We start from the raw sequence: 26,746 nt of genomic DNA, 5'->3' as shown, positions 1-26,746 counted from the left end.
ACAAAACCAATATACCCTTTTTACCCATTTTTAATGGGTTCAGCGTATAAAAATCATATAAAACCACTTTTGATGCAGAATAAGATTAATTTGAGTTGGTTTAGAGTTGTATATTTGATTTCTTTATGGTTTATGATTAACTGTCATAAACATTTCTAATAAATGCATATATATGTACAGTAATATAAAAAAAAACCGAGAAGATAATCAACTCCAACCATTATGTGCATATAGGAATTGCTCTCCAATTTTGTGGATACCGATAAAGATATATGCATAAATAAACAGATACCAAATCGAAGCAGAGTTTGGTTTGTTGCATAACTTTCTCTTCTGCCAATTGACATTCACTTGATGACGACAGTTGCAGTTGCAGTCGAAGTTAATCCTGAACCCAAATCAAATAAACATTTCGAGGCATTCTTTGGCAAAGCTAACTGTACAAAAATGCATATGAGCCGAGTGCATAAACACTTATTATACCCAAAGCATTCCATATATGCAGCGTATAATAGTTCAATCACTTGTCACACAGCACAACACAACCCCCCCTCCTCCCCCCCCCCCTCCCAAACGCCTCCCACTCTATGCCCATCCTTATTGCGCCCGTCCTTCTCTCCCTCTTCCTCTCTCTCTCTCTCTGGATTGTGGCCTCTACCCGATTTGTCACAAACACCAATTTCGTGTGACAAATTTGTATGGCTGAGCGATTCAGGCAAAATGCAAACGTACACGAAGAAGAGGAAGAGGAAGAGGAAGAAAGAAGATCTTTTGGGGCACAGCCAAATAAGGCGACTCCTTTGGAGTCTCGAGAGTCGAGAGTCGAGAGACACGAGACAAGAGACACTCGACAGTCGTCGAGCGTTGAGTTGAGACCTGTGTGTGTGTGTGTGTGTGTGTGTGTGTGTGTGTGTGTGGACAGGAGACGGCACCGCGTGCAGAGTACTTTATGCCACATGCATTTGTCTCTTTGCGCCACGTTTCGCTTCGTCTTCGTCTTCGTTCGGTATTCAAATGGCCAAAAGATGCCATCGTCTTTAGACTTGGCTTTTTATTTTTGTGCACAGCAAAAAAAACAATTGCAATTGATTTTGAATAGCTTGAAATGTTTATTTTCTACAATTTTGATTAATTTATTTTTATTTTTGTTGTAATAACACAAGCAATTTTTATTATTACAAATATATAACAAAAAATAAGTAAAACATTTTAAATTTTCAAAAATAAATATCACCAATTATTCAATTTAATCTACAAAATACTTTTCGCTCATTTTATTACCAAAATAACTATAAAAAATATTAAATGAATTTGTTATTATTATCTCAACAGACAACTGTCTCAAAAAATTCCACTCAAAAATAGATCATCAATTTCGTTTAACAAACAGTTTTCTATTTGTTTAATAACGAATTGATAAATCCTAACTAAGAATAGATTAAACTCAATTTTTTGTATACTTAATTTGTTAATTCTATTCCAAATAGGAGTAAGTAATTATTTTTGCACTGTGCACCGTATTCAAAATACGACTTCACGTGCCACATTGCTGTGCATTTAAAATGCAAATTATCGTGATCATTATGATTGCATATCAGCATGATGATCATCATGCTCACCTTGCCCCCTTCTCCACAGTTGCCACAGTCGTTTGAGAAATTGTTGGCAAATTATTACTTTGGCCAACAGAGTCATAAATAATTTGCGCGTCTTCACGTGCCACAAAAGCACAAGCCACTTCAATCATGCTCATTACGATCATGATGATCATTATGATGATCATCGGCCACATTTTTGGCCGAAGACAAAAGTCTGTCATAAATTTGTCACAAAACTCCTTCGAATTGGCGATTTGTCAATCCGTCACTGGAGCGCCGTTTGAGCCAACGTCAATTTATGATCCAACTGCAATCAGCTGCCCCCCCCCTCGCCCCCTCCCCCCTCGATCCACCCACCTCATCAATGCTACCCTTTGCTTGTCGTTGGGTTGCCTTTTGCGACATAATTCACCCACATATTTGTGGCTCCTTTGTTTGGTTTCTTTTGTGCCCCAAAGTCGCAATTGCAATTGAATTGCATCGATTGGCTGCTTTTTTGTCTTGGCCAAGCAAAGGAGGCGCATCTTAACGACTTTTTGTTGTTGTTGTTGCTGTGATTGTTGTTGTTGGTGTTGTTGTCACACGCTGTTATTATGCAAATATTGAGCTGTTAAATTGCCTGCTGCACGCGTCACTTAATCGCATTGTTGCAAGCTCAACAAAAACAATGCAGTCGCATTTGCAGTTGTTGTTGCTGCTGCTGCTGCTGCTGTTGTTGTTGTTGTTGTTGTTGTTGCATGCATCATTATAGCCATTTATGTTGCATAAATTACGGCGTTTATCTTTTGACACTTGCGTGAAAATTACTTTTCGTATGCTATACTTAAAATGGGTGGATCCATCTCTATACACGGCTACGGACTCAACACTTTTTTTTCGAAAGCTGATTGACAGCATCGTTATCTTTTTGAAATGTATATAATATCGTGAACAAAAACAGAGAGAGGAGAGAAAAATATGTGGCAAACATAACAATTAACTGCGCCCCGCAGCTCTTCAATGAAGACGTAAACATATCTGAAAAAAAATCATTTTCCTACAATATCATTTTGCGCCCCTTTCTTGCTAAAACTTTTTATTGTACAACTTTATTTGCAATTAGTCTCTGATATTCAAGATCAAGAATTGAATGAGACATAAATATAAAATTTTATGTCAAAATAACTCACATTTTTTTAGTTATCGCATATGCTATAAATACAATTTAGGTCATTTTTTAGCATGACTTCCTTTTTGTTTGTGTTTACTTCATAAAAAACAAAGCTTCGTCTTCTGCTTCTTCTCGTAGCTATTGTCACTCTGAGCACAACAAGCACAAGCAGTAAACTGCCCCCTGCCACAATTGACCCAGTTTAGCAAATCGAACTCAATTTGCCTGCGCTTAGAAAAAAAAGGAGCTAACAATTTGTACTGCATTGTGGCACGTATATACACACATACATATACATAGTTGATGCCACACACACACACACACACACGTCGCACCCGCACCCACTTGCACACATGCCAAAAAAAAAGAATATAAGTAAAAAAAAGAAGTACGACAAAAATGCCTAAAATGAACTCGACTGAACTGCACAAAAGCTAAAGTACAGCAGCGGACACAAAGGCAACAACAACAGCAACAAAAACAGCAACAAAAACACATTCTCTTCTAGTATCAATCAATGCGAATGTGAATGCGATTGTGAATGCGATTGTGATTGTGATTGTGAATGTGAATGCAAAGTGTGAACGAAAGCGCATTGCGCATACGTCGTGTGTCACGTCAAAGGCCGTAAGAGCAAACGCTTCGTTTGCTTACTCTTTATTGCGCTCTCTTTGACACACACACACACACACACACACACATGCATAAGTCTAGTGCAAGAGAGGCGTCCACGTTTGACTCGGCCAGTCAACGGTCGTGGACGTTGGCGTCGTCGTCGTCGTCGTCGCTGCTGCTGCTGCTGCTGATGTTATTGTTGCTGCTGTTGTTGTTGTTTTTGGTGTCGTCGTCTATATTTACACTTGTGGCCTCTTATCAAATGGCAGCGGCGCAGTTGACTTTTTTGACGTTTGTGTATACATTTCTTGTTGTTGTTGCTGTTGTTGCTGTTGCTGTTGGCTGATCTGTGTGCTATACATATGTAGCCTGACAGTTTGCCGCTGTTGTTGTTGTTGCTGCTGTTGTTGCTGTTGCTGTTGTTGTTGCTGATATTTGCTGCTGCTGCTACTGCTGTTGAATTTTGTACGCGGCGACCGCTTTGCTGCTTTGACTTTTTGCTCGGTTTTTTTTTTTTAAATATGTACGTATGCGTGTATATATACATATATATATATATATACACATGTGCGTGTGTGTGTACAGGCAAAATGGGAACAGTCAACACAGCAAAAGTTCAAGTCAAAGATATTTATTTTATATAATCAGGCGCGACATCGCTGCTCGTTTGTTGATTGTCGCTATTGTTGTTGTTGTTATTGTTGTTGCTGCAGCTGCTACTGCTGCTGCTGCTGCTGCTTCTGTTGTTGTTGCCATTGTTTGATTATAAATACTTTACGAAACAATCAAAATACAGCTCAATTGTATTTGCCAATATACAAAAAAAAAAGGGTCACCCAACACTGCCACAAAATAGTTGATGCTTTTCAGTTTCAATTTTACAATTTTGACATTTTTATTGATATGATTTCATATGCAAGTTTGAGTTTTTTGGCTGTCATTTTATTTGATTTAGTTTAACTGTTTATTTTTTAGTAATCAATCAATTTTTGTTGCATTTTTGGCATAAATTGATTGTTTATTTGCCATGATTTAAGATTTGCATTTGTCTTTGTCATTCAATTAAGGGTTTATATAAATTGATTAATACACTCTAGCATAGCATACCATAATAGATAATATACATATATAAAAATTTGTTTTTCCTTAAGATTTGTTGCCATTTTGAATGGCTCATATATATTATTATACACGCACAAGCAACTTTTGATTATATATGAATGTGTATATTAAGTGTGTGTTTGTGTGTGTTTTTGGGCCACTCTAACCTAACAATGCTGTCGAGTGCCTTACATATTAATATATATATATATATATAGCTTGTCTGTGTGTCGCCACATCGGCGATAAGTTCGCGAGCAAAGGTTCTGAACTGCTTGAACTTGTTGAACACAAGGCAACGTGAACAACAACAACAACAACAACAGCAGCAACAGCAACTACGACAGTATATAATATACATGACTCCCCTTCAATGTGTGCCACCTATTTATTTAAGTGTACTATGTGTGCAAAGTCAGATTGTGAAGAGAACCTTTGTGCGTTGCGAATGTGACTTACAATTGCATAAAGGACAAAAGAAAGGGGTGAATAAAATCGGCTAAAGATGGGGGCAAAGTGCATTTATTACTATTGTATAAATAATAGCTCAAGTTTAAACCGACATTTTTAAACTATTTTCAACCATAACGCATACGCAGCGTGTTGCCCACAATAATGAAATTAATGTTATTGCAATGGGCAACTGTTTGCAATTATTGCAAAGCTTTAAAGAATGCTTAAATCTCTAATCAATCAGGTATTCTTAGCATCATCGGAACAATCCATCAATATTAAGTTGATGATTGACAATTTAATGATGACAAAAGTTTTGCTTCCACTTTTAAGTTTAAGGTTTAGAATTGAAGTCATCAGCTTTTAAAAGTAGTAAAAAGCTTCGATTTCAGATTTAGAGAATTATCTTAATTATAAAATGTAGACCTGCGAAGGCTTCTGGGCTAACAAAAGCTCTTTTAGCCTCTGAGTTCGAACGGAAATGGCCAATTTAATTATGCTGCTGAGACTGAGATGCATTTTGCACAACTTCCTTATGCCTTTTTTATTTACTTTTTCTACTTTTTATTTATTTGAGATTTTATTTGAATTTGCAATGGATTCAAACTAAATAAAGAAAGAAATAAAAAAGACAAATTTGCCAATTGTTGGCTGATAGCAAGGCCAAGGATGAGACGGAAGACGGGAGACGGGAGAAGAGAGCAGGCGAATGGGGAAAGGGGCAGCAAATGCCAACTGTTGTGCAGGTTGTGGCCAACAACAACAACAACAACAAAAACCAGCCAAGCAAGTGCGCAAATGGGCATGGAGAGAGAGAGAGAGAGAGGGCGGGGTTGTGGCATACAGATAGTTGTTGCTGCTGCTCAGCTTGGTGTCTTGCGCCTGCGGCTTTGTGGCGTAAAAAATCAAGTGCAGATTAATTAAATTCGATAATTAAATGAACGCAGCAGCAGCAGCAGCAGCAGCAGCAGCAGTAGCAACAGCAGCAGAGCCCCGGAGATCGTGTTGCACTTGCAGGTTGCAAGTTGCAAGTTGTTGGTTTTGGTTTTTCTTATGCTGCCTGCTTGCTTTTTGTTTTTCTTTTTCTTTTCCTTTTTCTTGTTGTTGTTGTTGTTAGTTGAAAGCATTTGGCAGCTTGGCCGCACATTGAGGCTGCCAGCCTGTTCCTGTTGTCGCAAGTGCTCTGCGGCTAATGCATTTCTGTGATTTGGGCGCAGCGAATTAATGCGCAGCGCTCTATAAATTTGTCAGCAATTAAATGAGGCACTCGCCTCCAACCCCCCACTCCACCCCACCCCATATCTTGCAACACACTCCCGTTCTTAGAGCTTGCCGCGTGCCATTTATCAGCTTGCAGCTTGCAGAGTTGAGCGATAAAAGCCACAAACTCTGAACTTTATAGACTGTCACTCTCTCTCTCTCTCTCTCTCTCTCTCTCTCTCTCTCTCTCTCTCTCTCTCTCTCTCTGTCGCAACGTGTGCCGCATGCAGCCGTGTGCCAAACACTTGATTGATATTTTTTCGGGCGATAAAGCAGCAAATGCCGCTGCTTGAACTCAATCGCTGGCTATCTGTCTGCCTGCCTCGCTAGAAACATGTGTTTCGAAAGTCGAGCTTGGCCAAAATCGTTGCATGTGGCACATAAATTTGATCGAGTTCAAGCCCGGTTCTTGTTGCGTCCAAATTTATGGCAACAGTCAATTGCCACAGCGAAATGTTGACTGACTTTTTTTTCTTTATTTTATTTATTTATTTTGTTTTTCTTTTTTGTCTTGGGCGTGTGCCTTTTACAAGCTGTCCTGTTAACATCTTTTGAGAGGAAGATTGTGTGTGTGTGTGTGTGTGTGCAACAAAAAGTTGCCATAACACATTCATTCAACAGAGAGACCTTATAACTCTTGCAGCACAGCGTATTAAACACAATTTTTATTGCTCATATTAACTTTTGCGGTGAGCTTTGAGTGCTTTAAAAGGCTAAAACCACTGGGAAATTAAAGGATATGGAATTTTTGTATGGTTTATATATGTATGAGTTGCCAAGTGATCAGCAATTTAAATGGAATAAATATGTAATTTGACTTAAGTAACACACTTTTTCCTGGCGAGAAGAAAACAATTAATACAAGAATTTGCTCTTTAATTATCGGCTTGTAATATAAATACAGTCAGCTGAGTTAGTTTATTTCTTCTTCATCTAAAAAAAGAGCTACAATGAAAAAGGAATTATTAATATCAGATATTTGTTCATTTATCTATTCCAATTAATCGTTAAGAAAGGCCAAGAAATATGAAATAAAGCAGATATCAGCAAAAAGGACTTACTCAAAAATATTAATATAGATGTGAATCATTTCAAGATCTGTATTATTTTAAAGCTTACCACTAACCTGTTAGAGTTTAAATTTATTTGAGCTTAGTTCCCTACTCTGAGCAACAACTATCGGATTACTACTGGGGAAAAAGAGTAAACTTTAGAAGACCACCCGCTGGGAGGCGCATCATGCAACTTTTGAATTGTGTTTGTTTTCTAAGTTGCAACTCGAGCTTGATCAAGTTTCTGGTCTCGCATTAATTTGCAAATATTTGATTAAAAAGTCAAGATTGAAAGAAAGAAAACTGTTCCAGTTGTTGACAGTTGAAGAGCGCCAAAACTAACGGTGCCTGTCAGCAAAATTGAAACTTTGAATTTCATAAATGATTAACACCTTCTTCGGCCATTTGAACTGGACAAACTGGTACTGGTACTGGTGCTGAGAATCGGGAACTGGGGAACCGGGGAACTGGGGAACCGGGAAACGGGGAACCGGGAAACGGGGAACCGGGAAACGGGGAACTGTGAAAGAGTCGACTGAAGTTGACTTGATATGACTTTTGCCTGTTGCTTGGCTAAGCAAAAATTCAAATTACACTGAAAGGAGAAAGAAGTTCATTCATGCTTGTTATTGTTGCTATTGTTGTTGTTGTTGTGATTCTGTTTTTGTAATTGCTTTAATGGAATTTGATTTTTAGCTCACACATACACACATCACCCCGCCCCGCCCCTGCCCAACATGTTGTTGTGCCTGGCATATTTTTGGACCATTGCTTGATGATGTACAACTACTATTAGCATTAAAGTTTATTATCGACGACGCTTGCATTCTGAATTCCTGTAAAACAGGTGCAACACCAGCATACACACACACAGAGACACACATACACACACACACACACACACACACATGTTCATCGTACACACACCCAAGTTGTGGCTTTGAGGGGCCTTTCAACTCTTGCAGATTTCTCTCTGGGCAATGCGTTTTGATCGCAGAGCAAGTTGCGCGTTGCATGCAATGCATTTGGCCGCTAAAAGCGCCTTATTTGGTTAAATTGGTGCAGATTGCTGTGGCAGAGCCAGGTCTACAGACTAGTGTCTCTTGTGGCATCTAGCTGTGCCACACAGCTACACTCGCAGAAATAGAGCTGCAGCACTTTACTACAATTTACTACAACAACAAAATTCATTAAAATATATATATATATATATTTTCTATATAGACGAAACTCTCTTAAAAATGGAGTGTTATTCTAAGCATGAAGTATTTCTAAGCTCTAAAAAGATTTCTCTAAGTTTGAGAATCAATATTTCAAAGATTTTTTTTTTTGTAAAATTTTGAAAAATAAGAAAATACTAATTCTGAAATGCAGCATAAATTTAATCTTATTTACGAAAGTATTTTCAATTTATCCATACTTGTATTTAATATATGTTTTTCGTGGCTTTTCTGTATGATTTTTTTTTTGCTGAGTGTAGCTGTGGCACTCGCCTCTGCGGCTCTGTTGCCTGAACTGCACTAAATAATAATTAGCACAGGTTTTTTTCACTTGGCTGTTTGCTTGTTGTGGTTGTTGTTGTTGCTGTTGTTGCTGTTGTTAGTTGGTTGCTCTGGTTGGCCGCTTGGCTGCCTTAATGCGCTTTGGTCATTCGCCTGCCTGCCACATCTCAGTTGCCTCGCTGCCTGCCATTTGTTGCATGCTGCCTGCTGCTTGCTGCTTGCTGCCTGCTGCCTACGTATACGGGGTGAAATTTCCTTAGAAATTTTCGTGCTTGCCTGCTCTGGTTTTAATTTGATTTTTACTTGAAGCTTTTTTTTTTGTTGTTTTTGTTTTAGTTTTTTTCTTTTTGATTTTGTTTTTTTTTCTTGTTCGTTTTTGTTTTTCTTGTCTTGTCTTGTCTTTGGCCCCCAGGTTCAGGTTCATAAATTTACCGAGAGATTCGCTGTTGCAGTTGCAGCAGTCTGCAGCAGTTGCAACAGTTGCATGTCTAATGTTGCTGCTTCGCTGCAGATTCGCGTGTGCGCTATGCCCACATGAGCTGCCACACCACCCCCTCAACCCACTCCTTCTCCTCCTTCACCTATCCGTTAAGTGGTGCTTTTTGGCGCGCGCCTTCTGTCCGTCCGTCCGCCTGTCTGTCTGTCTGTCTGTCTGTCTGTCTGTCTGTCTGTCCGTCTGTTTGGTTATATTTCTCATTAATTGCACACCGTTTGAGTTTTTATCACTCAACTCACACCAAACTCAACTCACTGCTCATTATATAGCCATATATCCGACACATTTGTTTCTTCTGTCTCGGCAATTAGTTTCTTTATGTGTGACGTGGCTTGGCTACACACCATAATCATATATACACATATACATATATATTAGCTATATAGTTTGATATGAGTTGAATATATTGCCTGGCATATTATTGCTTGGCATATCACTGAGTTTGGAGCCGCGTTCATAGATACATAACTATCTAACGGTTATCTTTTCATTTGGTCTAATTGGCCAAGAACTTGGCAACATTATATTTAATTACAGACCTTATATGACATATTTATGCAAATGTTATGCGCAATAGCTTCCTTATTATTTATTGTTGCATGTTTTTTTTGTTATGAATTATGAATTTGCGAGGGTGTTCCAGGTTGGTCGGCAAGTCCATAAGGGATATATCTATATATATATATTCTTGATCAGCTGATCACTGGCTGATTCAATGTAGCCATGTCTAATACATCAGCTTTCTTGATGTAACTCGGATTGTATTACTATATCATATAGTTTTCCTAGATGAATAACTTTATTATTTAAAAGTTTAGTCAAACTTAACAATTATGCGTATTATTATGGTTAACTGATAAGTAAATTTTCCATATATATATTATTAATGGTCATATAAATTGCTGGCTCCCCAAACTAATTCATTTCAGGCGGCAACAATCAATGAACTCTCTAAATAATCATTTATTTTCTTTCTATTATTATTTTTGTGATATTTTGGAAAATTCCACATGGAAATTGCATTCCACAATATTTGTCGTCATCATAAAGATAAAGAATCTGGTTGTTGTTGCTTGTGTTTCCATGGGATTTCTATTTTGTTTATAAGTTTTATGCAAACATCATCATCTGATAAATGATAAATGATAAATGATCCAACATGAAATATGTATGTATGTGTGTATGTACATATATATATGGGGCGTATTTTTGTTTATTTTGAAGGCGTGTCAAAGCGCACTCACACACAGCCATTGATAGGAATATCACACACTAATGAACTTTGAATTACTTTCACCGCATCTCGTGTCGCACTTGTCCAAAAGCAAACACCAACAGCAACAGCAACAACGAGAAGAACAACAGTTGAGGAGGGCAACATACAAAGACCAAATATTATCAGTGAAACGCGTCACACACACACACACACATCACACACACACACACATTGTATGGTATATGGGTATACAATCTTTAACACCTTGATGATCTAATAAATGCGACATGATTTACAAAAATGCGACCATAACGAAAATTAAGAACACACTGAAAATATATTAACAACAACAAGAATAATAATAATAATAATAATAATAATACAGTAAAGAGAGTAAGTAACAAGAGCAGGCAAGCAGCTTTATATATATATATATATATATATATACACATATATATATGGACTACTTACGTTCTCGTATAGTTCAACTTGGCACTTGGACAAACATCGTGCGATAAGAGCCCGAATAACGACCAAAACGACCAAACGACCGAACACTTGAGATACAAATAAAAGAAATCACGTTAAGAATAAAGACAAGAACAGCAGCAACAAAGTGTGTGTGTGTGTGTGTGTGTGTGTGTGTGTGCATAATGAAAAACTTAGCCAGATGCAGCTGCTGATAGAGCCCAATAAATGATTATCTATCAAATGGATGGAAAAGAATAGAACAACAGCAAAATGGGTTACTGAAACAAACAGCTTTAGTTGTATGTTGATGGATCTTGATGGAAATAAGTTCAGCGTTCAATGGTAAATCAATGCCAGTTTGATAAGATTGCTTAAAATCTGTTTTCATTAAACCAAAATCACAATATAAAGCTCAAATTTATGCTATATACTCGTATATATATAAATGACATTTTTATCATATCATAAACTAGAACTATATACAGCTCTGAAAAACACCCACTCAAGATTTGTTTTCTTGGGTGTCTTTATTACTTTATTCTTCATATGTAAATATATATGTATTGTTGTTGTTGTTGTTGTTAGCTCAAAGTTGAAACTGGCAACCAACACCCCGTCGCAGCCCTTTCGGCTCGTGGGGTTGATAAGGCGTTTGTTGAATTTACAAATGTGACGCGTTTCAAAGTTCGCATAAAACTTGGTTGCTGCTATTTGCTCTCGCGCGTTGTGTTTTATTTGGTTTTTAAATGAGGTCAAAAGCTGATAAGCCAATTGCGTGTGTGTGTGTGTGTGTGTGTGTGTTATATACATTATTTTAACGCCCCGACTCGAACCCGTGGCCTGCGTTTGAAAGTCAAATTACAGTCGAGTTTCTTAAATTTCTTTTAGTTTGTCGACCAAGGTCTCGTCAAGTCTAGACGCTCTCGTCTCATTCGACCCATCAAAAAAAAAAAAAAAAAATGCTAAAGCAACTGCTGTGCTCAGATCGGACTATTTATCAAGTCGAAATCAAATTACGGCAGTGATACGAACTGCTGTGGTACTTGGCCCAGGGCCCGAGGTAGGTTTGACTATTTTCAAAATTGGTCACATGACAAGCGATAGTGACAACAACGACAACGACAACAACGACAACAACGACGACGACGACGACGACAATAAACATCGACTGTGGGTCGGCAGCTGTGTTTGCCAACGTGACGTTCCAATTGTAGGTTAGGACTGGGGGCCGCATAGAGCGGGGAGTGGTGGGGCGCAACGTGACGTGCCCCAAACAGTCAAGCAGCCAAATGGCAATGAACTTTACCGTTGTGTTTTCGTTTTTCTAGAACCTCTCGGTTAAAAACACAGAACGTGCCCAGACACGGCCCAAGCTGCGCTGCGCTGAGCTGCGCTGCACTGAGCCGAGCCGAGCCGAGCTGAGCTGAGCCTAGCCCCAGCAAAGCCTAGCCCCGCTCGTAGTTGCCATCGTCGTCTATTAGTACTATTGACACTTGTCGACCCAACATGCGGCCGCCTGTCACTCGGCGGATCACACACTCTGCACACACACACACACACACACACACTCTGCACACACGCAACACTCACACACATGCAAGCGATTAGTATGATAAAAAAAGAAGAAGAAATAAGAAGAAACAAAAACCGCACAAGCCTCAACTGGAAAAGTCAACAGTTCTGCTGCGGCGCATGTCGCTCTACGTTTTTTCTTACAATCTTCTTCTTCTATACGCCCGTCTCTATATGCCAAGTCTACGGTTTACGATTTACGGTCTCTCTCTCCGTTCTGCGTTACCTCTGCCCCAACCCGACCCACCCCCGCCGCAACCACAGCAGTGCCCACTGTTTGCCCCCGACGACATTCGGCATTCGGCATTCGGCACTTAGCACCATTGGCACCAAGCGATGCCAATCAGCAGCCAGCCAGTCAGCCAGCCAGCCAGCCAGCTAGCTAGCTCCACTAGTCATGTTGGTCACCGAACGGGGTTGGGTATGGGGGATTAGGGGAGTAGCGGCGGGTAGGGGTGGGGTGGTGACGATTGCTTGATTGAAAGCACCCAAAATGTTGGCACAGTGGGTTCACGCGCACTCACTTAAAAGTAAACAAAGTTAGTCGAAATGACTAAAAAAAATTATCTATGAAAAATGCTTAAAATAAAATTTAATTTCTCTTCTTATGTGTTTCAAAATTTCTATGAATAATATATAATTTTATTATATTATTATTATTTGTATTTGTTCTTAGTCTATTATTAAATTGATTTTAGAAAGTACTTAAGCAAAATAGTACCAAATACATCCCATAATCTAAAACCTTATGATGATTTTGGGTACTTCAAAAGTTAAAGAAAATTTCTTTTTTATGTGACTTTTAAAAAGTGTTTTCAAAGACTTTCGTTTTTTCTTCTTCTTTTTGTCACTGTTTGAACACATTTCCTTAAGGCGAAAATAAATGCTAACAAATGATAAACTCAATTTTATGATAAGGCAAGCAAAAAAACAAAAAAAACCTAATCGTTTTACTGCATACAATATTTATACACATAATTTTTGGATTGTGCGTGGCAGCAGCAATCTCAGAAATATGATACACGCCCAATCCGCAGGGGTGACCAGTGTGTGTTCGCCCTTGCCCAACTTGGCTCTGGAGAGATGCACGATTGCTCTTGGCATGGCTCTTGGGCATGGCTACGATTACAGTTGCTTATGGCCAGGCCAATGAATCTAGCCGATCCTCGGCTACAAATTGCTGTTAATTTCGCTTGTAAATATTTCATTTAATTATTTATGCTGCCCGTGCTGGAATCTGCCTCTGCTTTTATGTGTGTGTGTGTGTGTGTGTGTGTGTGTGTATGTTAGTGCTAATTTACACCTGGGTATTAGTTACCCGTCGAGACCCCCCGCTTGCCCCACCATCACATGTAAAAGGTCAATGTTTTGGCTATGAGGCTCATTGGGAATCGTATTTGCCTTTTTAATATTTGTCAGTTGAATTGCAATTAAATTTTTGTTATATATGTCCAAAGAGATAAAGAGAGAGAGAGAGAGAGTGTGTGTGAAAGAGAGAGAGAGAGAGAGTGAGTGTGAGAGTAGAAGAGAGTGAGTGTGAGAGAGATGGATAGAAAAGAAATGTTTGTGCTACGTAAATAAACAATTTATGCGTTGGACGCGACGGAAGCTTCAACCGCACCATAAAGTTCAATGTATGCCACTGCGGTCAGTGTGTGTGTGTGTGCGTGTGTGTGTGTGTGTACGAGTGTGTGTGTGTGTGTGTGTTTATTCGTGTGTTTACACTTCAACAGAGAGGGCATATCGGTTAGCCAATGCTAATTTAAGAGAAACTTAATCCGACTTTGCCCGAAAACTTTCTCAATTAATGAGGGTTCAAAGACTACAAAAATCTTACTTCAAATCAATATCAGAACTTGCAATAAAATTATACAGCAGCCAGCTTTTTGAAAGCCTGAAATATACATATTTTATTCGTTTATATATAAATATAAATAATAATTATAAACATGGATTGGTTGCGAATATTTATTGTCTTACTGCAAAAGAAAGAAATTTTATCAAATTTCTTTAGCGTTGATGATTCAGCCTGGCTAAATTTAATTTGATATTTTCATTATTATTATTATTATTTTTTGTTTTTTTTTTTTTGGGAAATGATTACGGCTGCACAACGTTCTTTTATCTTTTCGGTTTTTTATTCTCAGTTTAAGTTGAATTCTTCCTAAAAACATAAAGATATCTTTATGAAAACCTGACATAAAAGTGTGTGTATCAAATTAGAATTATGTTATGTATGAATGAATAATGCACAGTGACTTAATTTTAGATTTGCGATTCGAACCGCTTCCGTATCTGTGCCAAATGTTGTTGTCATTGTTGTTGTTGTCATTGTTGTTGTTGTTGTTATGGTGCGTCGTCATTTTCTGTGTATGGTGTCCGGCTTTGAACCCGACGCTCACCCCGATAATTAGCTTAGGGGTTCAACATTGCAGGTCAATGGTTTTGTTAACATATTATAAGTTATTTTAACCTTTGGCCGATTTGCATGCGAACCCACAACAACCACAACCACAACCAAAACCAAAACCAAACCCGAACCGACTCAACTCGACTCCGAATCGCTTTCGGACTCTCGCCTTCGATAGCGTTTTTTGTGTTGTCAGCTCCGCTTTCAACAGCGAGAGTTATTTAGTTAGCACTTGACGCGCTGTGTGTGCACGGCACTGCTCGACAAATGGGTAATTTCTACTCCTAGACCTGAACCTCTCCTTGGAAAGCCGATAATTTTGTATTATTTTGTGAACTAAACTTGTTGCACTAACTTGTTGCAAAACTAAAACTAGACCTACAAAAAATCTGATTTTTATTGTTGCTTTTCATTGGCAATTTTAATAGAATTAGAAAAACTTTCTAAGGCTTGTTTATTTTTCATAAATTGATTTGTTTGGCATTTCAAGTCAACATTAAAAACATCAAATTGCACTTGGAAATTGTGTAATAAATAAATTCACCCTTTGCCACATGTTGCGCTCTCCAACTTGCTCGCTCTCTCTCTCTCTCTCTCTCTCTCTGTCTTATGTACGCTCTTGGTCTGTTGCATTTGCAGGTAACACGCCCACCGACATACTGCAACAGAAGCCAGCGAAGGCGACAACGGCAACACCAACTAAACACCACAACGAGGAGCAGGCGCAACTATTTAATTCATTGCCCGCGGCGGCGGCCACCAAGCGCAAACATCTCGAGCGCCTCGCCAGCGATTTGCGACAGCACCAGCAGCAGCAGCAGCAGCAGCAGCAACAGTTGCTCAACGCCGGCAACAATACTGCAAAAATGCTCAGCGAGCGTTCGCTGCTGCTAAGCGGCTACGGGGTCATCGATAGCGCCAAGAAGCTGTGCGAGGCAAGCAGCCCAACAGCAGCAACAACAACTGCCACAGCAGCAGCAGCAGCAGCAGCAGCAACGCCAGCAACAGCAGCCACCAACGCCTCCGTCTCCCCATCCGCCTCACCCTATTCGTCAGTACCAACGACAGCAGCAGCTGCAGCTGCAACAGCGGCAGCGGCGGCAACAAGTGCTGCTGCCGCCGCCTATGCTGCATTGTATTTGGAGAAGGTGAAGCATGAGAAGTTGTCGCCGTTGCATATGACGGGCGCACAGATTGATTCGCTCAAGGATGCGCTCTTGGAGTCAACGGCCATGGCCAATATGCACAACAACAACAACAACAATGCAATGCTCAGCAATAACAACAATAACAACAGCAATAGCAGCAATAATAACAACAGCAATCACAGTAGCAATAGCAATCATCATCATCATCATCATCAGCAGCAACAGTTGCTCAGCATCAGCAGCAGCAGCGTGAAACGGGAGCGTCTTAGTCCCGCCAGCAACAACAGTAACAACAGCAGCAACAACAACAACAATAACAGCAACAACAACAACAACGGCGAGCTGTCCGTCTCAGCGGCATTTGCCAGGTGAGTTTACACATCTGGCAACAATATTAATCGTTTTACTTTGCGTTAAGCTTTAGCTGGGATTTGGTGGAGTGAAAGGTAAGCGCCTGCTCAAAATCCTTACTTTCTTTGGCTTATGGATTGTTCTTCATTCGTTTGACCTTACACTGTGCCGAATTCTAATTCTGTTACAAGTCTCAAGAATATTCCATCATATGTAACTCTAATGCCACAACTTTTCACAAGCAATATCTTTTTAATCATGTTGTGACCTCTAAAAAAAAAATACTTCACTCAAAGTAGAAAACACGATTTTCGCTCCAAGCTTACAAATTATAATTATAATTTGAGTCTTAATCCCCAAAAAGCAGTACTCAATTTATTTCTTGAAATGCAACTCAAATTCAAAGGCTACAATAATTTTTTGAGTGCATTTAAATATTAAGCTCTTTTACTGCTTTTGAGTTGCTAATGCTTCCGCTTTTAATACTGTGATTTATTGTGATTTATTAGACTTATTCGATTACCTTTCCATTGAGCTAGTTGCCTGACCTTTTGGGCGTGGATTTACTTAGATTTGCCACCTGTTACAGGACATTTTGTGAAAGTATTCGCGACGCAGCTGCTCAAAAGTCTTGCCTGAATCCTGGTCACGAAATATAAAAAACGATTCTCGAATTTATGTGACCCACTTGTTTCATAATTTTGTCTTTTCGTTTTATTGAGATACATTTTTTAGTGTTGTTATTTGAAATTTTCTAGAATTATCAAAGACATGTCAATTTTGTCAAAGTGTTAAATTTCACTATGCCCTGCCCCAAAAACCATTCCGCTAAGCGATTAGCCGCTGTGAAACTCATTTGCTCATTGAATTATTTGTTGAGCTGTCGCCTCGCCTGACAAATTAATTAACATTTTAACAAATTAATGCTACGAAATGAAAAAAAAAAAAAACAAAAATCATATCATATCGAAATCGACATCGGTTTTTTTTTTTGTTTTTTGTATTTTTTGGCTACTGTTTGTAATGGCCCAAAAGACAGCAAATTAATCAAAACGCTTAAACACAAGGCGCACGCTTCTGCTGTCAAAAAGATACAACAACCACAACAACAAAAGGCGAATAGGCCAAAGGAAAACGCAGAAAAGTCGAAATTTAAATATAAAACAAATTAATAAACTCAACGCCTGCGGCCAAACAACAACAAAAAAATAACAAAAACAAAAAACCATTCAACATAAACAAAAGCCAATAAAATGAACAAAAAAATATATGTCTAAAACAGGCACAACTTTATTAATGGCGTTAAAGTCGAGGCATAGATTACCATTAACATTTAAATTTACTAATATCGACAAATTATCAGAGTTCAAATTAAATTCATCTTCAGATCTTAATAAGCAATTTAAAGAACGACTGGCAACCATGGCTAAGCCCATCCCTACAAATGGAGCGACAGATACAGATTACATTCACAGATTGAGATATAGATACAGATACATATATATTTACAGATATAGATACTCGGCTAAAAGCCATTTACATTTGTGGCCTAGTCGCTTGTTGTGGCCTGGCTTATCGGCTTATTAATATTAATGAGACACGCTGTCCAAATCTATCGCCACCTGAGGTGTGTGCCTAAATCTTGGTCGCGTTGTTATGCTTGTTATGACGGTTTATGTTAAGGTTTGTATCTTTTGCATCTTCTTAATTCGCTCTTATAGGGTGGTCTTTTATTCTGACGTTGGCCAACTCAAAATGCTGGATTTAATTGAGTTGCTAATGAGGCACCCAAAGCGAAAGACAAAACACCTGCTGGTTTTTTGTTTATTTATTTTCTTGTTATATTATTAATTATGTGGGAAAAGTTATCAGTTAGATAAATAAATACCATTTAATAAATTTATAAATACATATTTAATTTAAAACGAGACAAAACGAATTCTGTGTTCAGCTTTCGAAACTAATGACTTAAACATCACGAATACTGGGCCTGATTAACTCCGTGGTATATGGCTTTTTAACGAGCTGTCCACGATTTTGAGCCGACGAGTTGTTTATGGATGTTTTCTTATCTTGTGTGGTTAATTGATAAATACCTGATTACATGACTTCAAATTAAGAGTTGCAACCATATATAACCAGATTATATGACAATTTTAAATAATAAAAAAAAGGGAAATATGCTTTTCTAATCATTGTATGATAAACTGAGGCAGTTGTGAATAACGAGTGAAATACAAAGCTGATTTGCGTATAAGCAGCTCAAGAACAGCTCAATTTCAAGGCGCACTCGAGTTAACTCTTAACCTTAAGTGTCTAAATATAAACGACGCCTAGTTGTTGCTAGTCAAGTTAAGGAGAGGCTCTTCAGATCTTGGTTCAAATTTTGATAATGATAATTCCAAGCAACTATGTTGTTTGTGTGTGTGTGTGTAAGTAGTTGCTGTCAAGTTCAAGTTGGCTCTTAAATCTGTCTCATTAATACATATTTGATTTTAATGCTTTCAAAATTTATGCGTTACGTCTTTTAATACAAGTTTATTACATTATTTCAAACACGCAGCAAAAAAAAAAAAAAAAAAAAAATCATCAAAATGCTATTCAACTTTTTGACAAACTCTTTTTGTGTGAATATATTTTTATGTTGTTTTTCTTATTGCTGTTTTTAGCTATTTAGATACAACCAAATGTTTTTTTTTATTCCCATTGTGTTTGGGGTTTTTTTTTTAATATATTTTTTTTTTATTTTGTCGTATCGCCAATTTGTGCGTCATTCATTGATACAAATTTTTTGATTGTCAAGATATGCAAATTCATAGGCTTTTATTTTATGACTTTTCGCGGTTTTGTTTTGGTTTTGTTCTCTAGTTTTTGGCTTTAAAATTATATATTTCAGCAGGCGTAGGCGTAACAATAGACACCATTAGCATATGTGTGTCTGTCCAATCGATGGAGTCGCCACTGACCCAGCCCCAAAGCCAATTAGGCATGCCATAGATCAGAATATTTAGAAACACTCACACACACACACACACACACAGACACACCTGAGCAGAAGGCGATTGCAATAGATCGCGACAGTAGCCGGGCTATGTATGATTGGGCAGGGCAGGGAATTTGCAGATCTGGCAACATAATCGCGCCATTAACAATTTTAACAATTGCTAAGAACAAGGAAAACCAGACTACAACAACAACAACAACAACCAAGTAGCTGCTGCCAATCGCCAAAGCAATTTGCAATAATCAACATTTTTAACAAACAAAAAATATCAACAATAAAAAAAAAACACAAAGAATGATTATTATAGGCCAGCCGAATATGATATACCCTTGCTAACATCTAAATTAGTTTGAATTAGTTAAATTTGGTTCTTTTTCACACTCGATTTAAGCCAATATTGTTCTCTTTTGGCTTTCAACTGAATGTAAATCATTTGTATTGTTCTATTATATCAGAAGCAATAATTTATAAATATTTCCCACAACTTTAAATTCATCTTTCGACCGATTGTTCCTATGACTTGATTATTTTGTATTTTTTGAATTAGGCGCAACTTAAAAACCAACATATTTTCTGAGTAAAAACTAATTCTTTTAGTACAGCACCAAATCTTTCCACTGATTGTTTCTATGGCAGCTATATAACATATTGGTTCGGTCCCAGTTATAAACCAAGTTTCAAAAAGTTAGCTTCAAAGCTGAGTACAAAAATGTCTAAACTTGATGACAAAATTATAATAGCCTCGGCAAGGGTATACAGAAAAACAAAAGGAAAACGACACAAAACGCCAGACAACAGCTAATATACATTGTAGTAAAATACCAAAAATAGGTAAGACTATCTTACCGAAGCTGAAATGCCCTTGATATGAATCATATCACACGATTCAAAAAACAATAACATTAATAAAAGATGGCTGACAGATAAGTCCCAAAAAAAGAAAAAGAACAGCAATATTTTTAGTTCGCTGACGAGTTGAATTAGGCAGAAATCGGTTGAAGGTTAAACTACAGATAAAATATAAAGCAGCAAGAAAAAAAGATGGTTTTTAGTTCTACTCAGTAGTGCCAATGGCTATAAAGTTATCTCTATTGTTTTTTCGTAGTACGGACATACGTTGTAACAAAATTTAAATACTCTTTATAGTCTGAGTATACAAATGTTGCAGTTGTTTGTTGTGGTGCAGCAGCAGCAGCAGCAGCAGCAACATAAAATCGACAGCCAAACAGATCACGATAAATCAATGGCTGTAAAAAGCCAGCAGCGACAACAACAACAACAACTGCCTGGCTGCTTTATATATACATTTGTGCAGGCAGCATCAGCAACAGCAACAACAGCAACAACAGCAACAACAGCAGCAGCAACAGCAGCAGCAGCCAACACGAAATGAGCGACGACGTGCAGCACGAGTTGAGAGGCAAGCAACCAATGCCATTGCCCCATTTGCCACCACTCGCTGCCCCCTGCTCCAGCAAACCATGCACAGAACCTGGTTCACTTGCATGCCAAGCACTTGCAGCTGCCAAACATAGCGGCAGCCTTCGAGGGTGGTTGGGGGGTGGAGGGGCAGGAGTTGGGGATGTGGTAGTGTAGCTGACCCATTGCTGATTATTAGCCATGGCTCGTGGTCGGATTGGCGAAGACTGGCGACTGCGATTTGGGGGGCTAGCGCTGGGCCTGGGCCTGGGCCTGCCTGGGTCTGAGTCTGGGGCTAGCTGTGACTTTAGGCATGGGGCCATGTTGGTGGCATGTTTGAGTTATGGCCACGTTAGAAGCTTGTTGCAAATGCTACACATTTGCCCCCACCCCCCAAACACCTGCGCAAGTTGCAAGAGTCCAACAAACAAACAACAAATATATATTTAAATATATCAGTTGCTTTAGATAAATGAACATTGTCTGCAGTTAAGATATGGCTTATTTTTATGACAATCAAATCTCAAATTCAGTGTTTATACTGATGCAAAGTATTCGATTTGTAAACAGTTTTGTGAGTGATTTGTTGGCAAAATATATTAATAGATTTCTGTGACACAAGCGGAAATTATTTTTTTAGTATTCATTAACTGAACCCATTAAAAATAGTTACAAATTGTATAATTAAGTTGTGTAAAAGTGTGTAATAGGCAGAAGGAAGCAGCTGCGATCGCATATAACATATATATTCTTGATCAACTTCAACAGACGAGTCCATCTCAGAGACTATAACTGCAAGAGACTTGAAATTTTAAATATTTCGTATGCCAGTCAAATTAATTTTATTTAATAGCCTCGTGCGTCTGTTTCAAGTTTATAGCCCAAATATATATATATATATATATATAACATACCTTCACCTTGATAGATTACTGATTAAGTTTTGATAAGAAACAGCCAAGATATGATCCAACAAATTATGCTTTTATTTTGTATTATCATAATTTTCCACACAGTTCCTTAAAAGTTTCGCCCAGTGTTGAGAACACCCATTTAATAACCATATTGCTCGATAGTGTAGCTGACAGTTGGAACTATCGATGATGAGTTTGACAGCTTTGCGGACAGTGTGGCAACGCTGGAAGCAAATCTTATTCTTCACTCTTAATTTGCGGCTTTCAATTACAGTTTGAATTGAGTAAAGTGTATTTGAGTTGAAGTTAACCTCTGCACAAGTCCACATTGCTTACGATCTATCGCACCGTGATCTCTTCCCATCGAGCTGTCTCTGCTTTGAGGCACTTCCCGGTGCCGGTGTGTAGTTTGTGCTTCTTTCCTGCTTCGTTGGCTGATGGCGTTTCCCATGTCAACTTTGTTTGGCTATAACTCAACGGTCAACGTGAATCGTAATCGCATTAAAAGCCGGCTTTGGCAATAACAAAATAAATGACTAAAAATATCAGACGTCAACACGGATCAGATCGGTTTACTGATCTCTCACAGAGCGCTCTCACTTCGAACTCGCTTCGAACTCACTTCTCACGGAAGCTGCTCATTAGCATGTCAAATGGGACGACAGTCTTTAGATATTAATTCTCGGAGTGGCAAATGTGACAAATAATCCAATTGAATGCGAACGCCTGGCTTTTCATTCAAGCGCGACAACTAATTAAATATTTAATGCCAATTTATGGCAAGTTATTAGTTTTTTTTATTTTGCATACATCACAAACATGATCTCAGCCACAAACTTCACCTTGAACTTATCGATCTAAATTGTTCTCTCTCTCTCTCTCTGTTTGCAGATCTCGCAGCGCCACGCCCTCATCTGCAACATATCGCAGTGGCAGCGGCGGTGGCATCTCACCCAATCAACAACAGCAACAACAACAGTCGCCTCACCAACACCAGCAGCAACAACAACAACGTTTGAGCCCGCCCAGCAACCAAACGCACTCCCAAATGCCCCTGCACAATTTGTCCGCCAATCTGTTGAACAGCATTCAACAGGCGGCTGCAGCCAACAGCAGTCAGCGCAATGCTATCGGTGGCAACAGCAACAGCAGCAGCGGTGGTGGCGGCGGCGGCGGCAGCAGTGTGGCCAACAATGTTGCCAGTGGCGTTGGCAGCGCTGTCACCAGCCCAGTTGGTGCGGCAAGCACAAGTGCCGCAACAGCAAATGCCACAGATTTCTCAACGCGCAACTATTCGGATATTATGCGCTGCCTCGCAGCCAAATACAACAATACCAATCCCAATGAGTAAGTGGCAGCCAAACCGTTTAAGATTAGCTATGCAAATGAGTTAGTTGCATGCTTAGCAGCGCAGTTAGTTTCCATCAATTTTAATTGAGCTTTTTGTATCGATTCAATCTAGGAAGTAGTTATTATATATCTTTTAAACGCTTTTCTAATTTATGTAGAATGGACCACTTTTAGCTTAAATTTACCTATAAATTAACATTAAATCTACAGCTAAACTAATCGAATTGAAAATATCTTTAAACTGATAATTAGAATATGATTAAGCAATGATTTTAAAAAATAGATAGCTTTTTAACTTGGAATGTTCTTTCGAAACTAACAAAGAATATTTTGATCTGCAGTTCTGACTATAGTTATAAACAATAACAATATATAGAAGACTTATCTTAAACCAGCCAAAGATAAACTTGACTTGCAGATCGAAGCTAAGCTGCTGAAATTTAAATGTCTTTTTCATCATTACTAATTTGGCTAATGAAATCGGTCTTCAGGTGTGGCTCTTGAGAGTTTCCACTTTGGAGCAGTCTTCTTCTTTTAGAGAAGTCTTCTTCTTTTGGAGAAGTCTTCTTCTTTTGGAGAAGTCTTCTTCTTTTGGAGAAGTCTTCTTCTTTTGGAGAAGTCTTCTTCTTTTGGAGAAGACTTCTTCAATGAGTCACACATTTCAAGACAAGATTAGAATACGCCCCAAAAGATTAAATTCTAAACTCGACGAATTTTCCATTATGTTTTTTTTTTTATTCCTTTTTGCAGTCATCATGCAACGCGTCGCAATTCCTACTATGACAGCAGCGGCAGCAGCAACGCTGGCTGCGGCGTCGGTGTCTCTGTCGGCGCGGCAACAACAGTCGGTGGCACGGAGCGCAGCGACATCAAGTCAAGCATTGCCAAGTGCAGCAGCAGCAGCAGCGGCAGCAGCTCAAACAATGCCAGCGGCACAAGCAAAAAGCATTCATCGTCGGCGACGGCGATCAGCCTGCGAGACGTCAAGGAGTCTGCGTTGACGGGCGGCAATGTTGGTGTCGGTGTGGGTGTGGGCGTGGCCGGTGGTATCACGTCAACGGTGGCAGGCAATAGTCTGCCACCAGCTGCAGCGCAATCACCCACGGAACAGGCCAAGAGCCAAATGGCCGCTGTTGTGGCCGCCGCCAGTGTTTCGCCGTTTATGAGCAACTTTTTGCCCTTCTCGGGTGGCATTTTCCCAATGATGGACATGAGCAGCACACAGGCCCTGCTAACGCTGGTAAGTGCAGCTAACTGGGCTAACAACTGATCAGAAGCCATATGAATATAGAGATAGCAAATCATAAACAATTGGTCGATTTTCTTTAAACAATATTTATGTATATAAATTGAAAATAGAGCTGGATTGCTTGAAAGTAAATGCAAACAGTGTCTGTCTGCTGACCACCCAAAATGCTAATCTGTTTCGCACTCTGCCCCTCTCTCTCTCTCTCTCACTCTGTGTTTTTCTCAGGCGCGTGCTGCAAAAGATGCTGAGATTCAGCAGATATTGCGAGGCAAGCAGCTGCAGCAGCAGCGACAACAGTTCCATCTCAAAGGTAGTAGCTCGACTGCCTCATCGCCGAATGCGAGCGCATCGAGCACGCCGCGTCCCAGTTTAAATGCCGCACTGCAGCAGGCGGCGCAATTTGTTACACCCGCTTTAATCTACTCGGCGCAACTGCAACAGCAGCAGCAGCAACAACAATCGCATCACGCCTCGCGTCAGTCTAGTCCACGTTGCAATGCGGAGGCTGCTGCTGGTGGTGCTGCGGCGCCCAATGCGACAACTGCGGCTTCGGCGGCGCCGCTCGACTTGAGCTCACAGCCACCAGCCGCCAAACGTTTTAAGGCTGAATCATCTACAACAACAGCAGCAGCAGCAACGGCAACATTGGACTTGCTGGCGGCACGTCGTGCCAACTCAACAACAACAACAACAATAGCAGCAGCAGCAGCAGCAGCAGGAACAACACAAACAACAACAACTAGCACACCATCCCCGCCACTTTCAGAGCAGAAGCCAACACTGGAAACACTCGAGGGCCAAAACAACGCCAACGCAACAGCAGCAACAGCAACATCAGCAACTGCAACATCAGCAACAACATCAGCAGCAACAGCAGCAACATCGCCAGCGGGCACAGTGCGTCAGTGTCAGGCGCAAAGCGAAGAGGTTAACTCCTGGTCGGTGGACGATGTCTGCAACTTTGTGGGTGGAATTGATATATGCGCCGAATACGTTCAGGTAAGGACCAACATAATTTTGAATCAGCCAGCAAAATGCTTTCAGTTGATTAAGCTTCGATTTCTGTGCCACATGCAAATTGCTCTAAATTGCCTCAAAACCGACCATGCCCCCGCCCCGCCCTCAACTCCTAATTAATGTTTATGGTGCACAGACTTGTTGCTGAACGGAACGGAACTGAACTGAACTGAACTGAACTGAACTGAGCTGAACTAAGCTGAACACTGTTATGTTATCTAGATACAAGCCCACGCTCGATTAAGATAGCTGGCACAAGAAACCGGAGCAGAACCAATTACCATGTCGTCAAAGTGTATAACCAATCAGTTGATCTTTAAATCTTTAAGCTAACAAAATTGCAAGACAATCGCTACACTCGAAGAAAACAGTGACTGACAACTCAAAAATGACGATTAAAAAAAAAAAAAAAAAACTTATTGGAAAAAAAAAACTATATTTTCCAGTTTCGAAATGAATTATGAATTTATGGTTAACATTTCAAAATATATAGAATAACTGAATTTATAGTTTGAATAATTGCTGATTGATATGTGGAACCTTAAAGTCAGGCGATTATAGTTTCTCATATTTTGAGCCTACTCGATTACACTGGACAACAAGAACAAGAACAAGAGCAAGAACAACTCAAGTGGATAGTATTTCAAAAGTGAACTTATCACTGCAAAACCACAGCGATAAGTCGGACAATATACTAATATAAGCACTGAAGTACATTCAAGAAGATAAGATAGTTTCGCGTGACGAAAAGCAAAAGCCAAATGAATAAAACCCAACCCCTTTGCGTAAAAAAAACGTTAAGTAAATCAACTTGAAAAAGTCTTAACTCGTATCGTATTGGATCGCATTGGATCGCATGCAGCTGCTTCTAGATATGGTTATGTGGCCATCCATCTATCCTCTGGCCTCCATTACTGTCAAAGTTCATTTACCCAAATGCCACTTGGCACTTGGCGAGAGAGTCATGCATTACAGTTCTTTGCATTCAAGCCTGCTGTCAGCCGACGCAAGATTAACTATGTGTCTGCATTTTGAACTTGTTGGCAATATGGCCAGGCAGGCAGCGGCGATTTGAACTCCATTGGCGGCCATTAATATTATGTGTTTGTGCCACGCGAGCGAATGCGAATTGCGAATTGCGAGTGTTGGTAATAAAGCAACGAATGCGGCCAAGTGCTGCGGCATCTAACTAACTGGCCTAGCCTGGCCTGACTTGTGGCAGGCTGTTTGCTCCGCTTGGTTCTGCTTCTGCTTCTGCTCCACATAGCTAGCCTCGTTGTTCTTCTTCTTGTTGTCGTTGTTGTCGTTGTTGTCGTTGTGGCCCATGTGATCTTTTACGACCAGTTCCGGCAAGTTGAACGACTTTTGATCGGTCAGCCGCTTGCGGTCGACGATCGGT

The 26,746-nt window shown here is 39.5% G+C and overlaps 1 protein-coding gene across 1 annotated transcript in view; it reads left to right on the top strand.

Annotated features, from left to right (window-relative positions):
• Positions 1-26,746, top strand: part of LOC6562676 (serine-rich adhesin for platelets) — a 51,003-nt gene that overhangs the window by 10,137 nt on the left and 14,120 nt on the right. The window contains exons 2-5 of the mRNA XM_043214732.1: positions 15,535-16,411; positions 22,623-23,078; positions 23,832-24,321; positions 24,556-25,329. Of these exons, the coding sequence (XP_043070667.1) occupies positions 15,535-16,411; positions 22,623-23,078; positions 23,832-24,321; positions 24,556-25,329 (2,597 nt within the window). The remainder of the gene's footprint in view (positions 1-15,534; positions 16,412-22,622; positions 23,079-23,831; positions 24,322-24,555; positions 25,330-26,746) is intronic.

The sequence above is a fragment of the Drosophila grimshawi genome, unplaced genomic scaffold (assembly GCF_018153295.1).
Source record: "Drosophila grimshawi isolate 15287-2541.00 unplaced genomic scaffold, ASM1815329v1 contig_1377, whole genome shotgun sequence".
NCBI lineage: Eukaryota > Metazoa > Arthropoda > Insecta > Diptera > Drosophilidae > Drosophila > Drosophila grimshawi.
The sequence above is the reverse complement of the archived record's forward strand: the minus strand, read 5'-3'. Positions and strand labels throughout refer to the sequence as shown.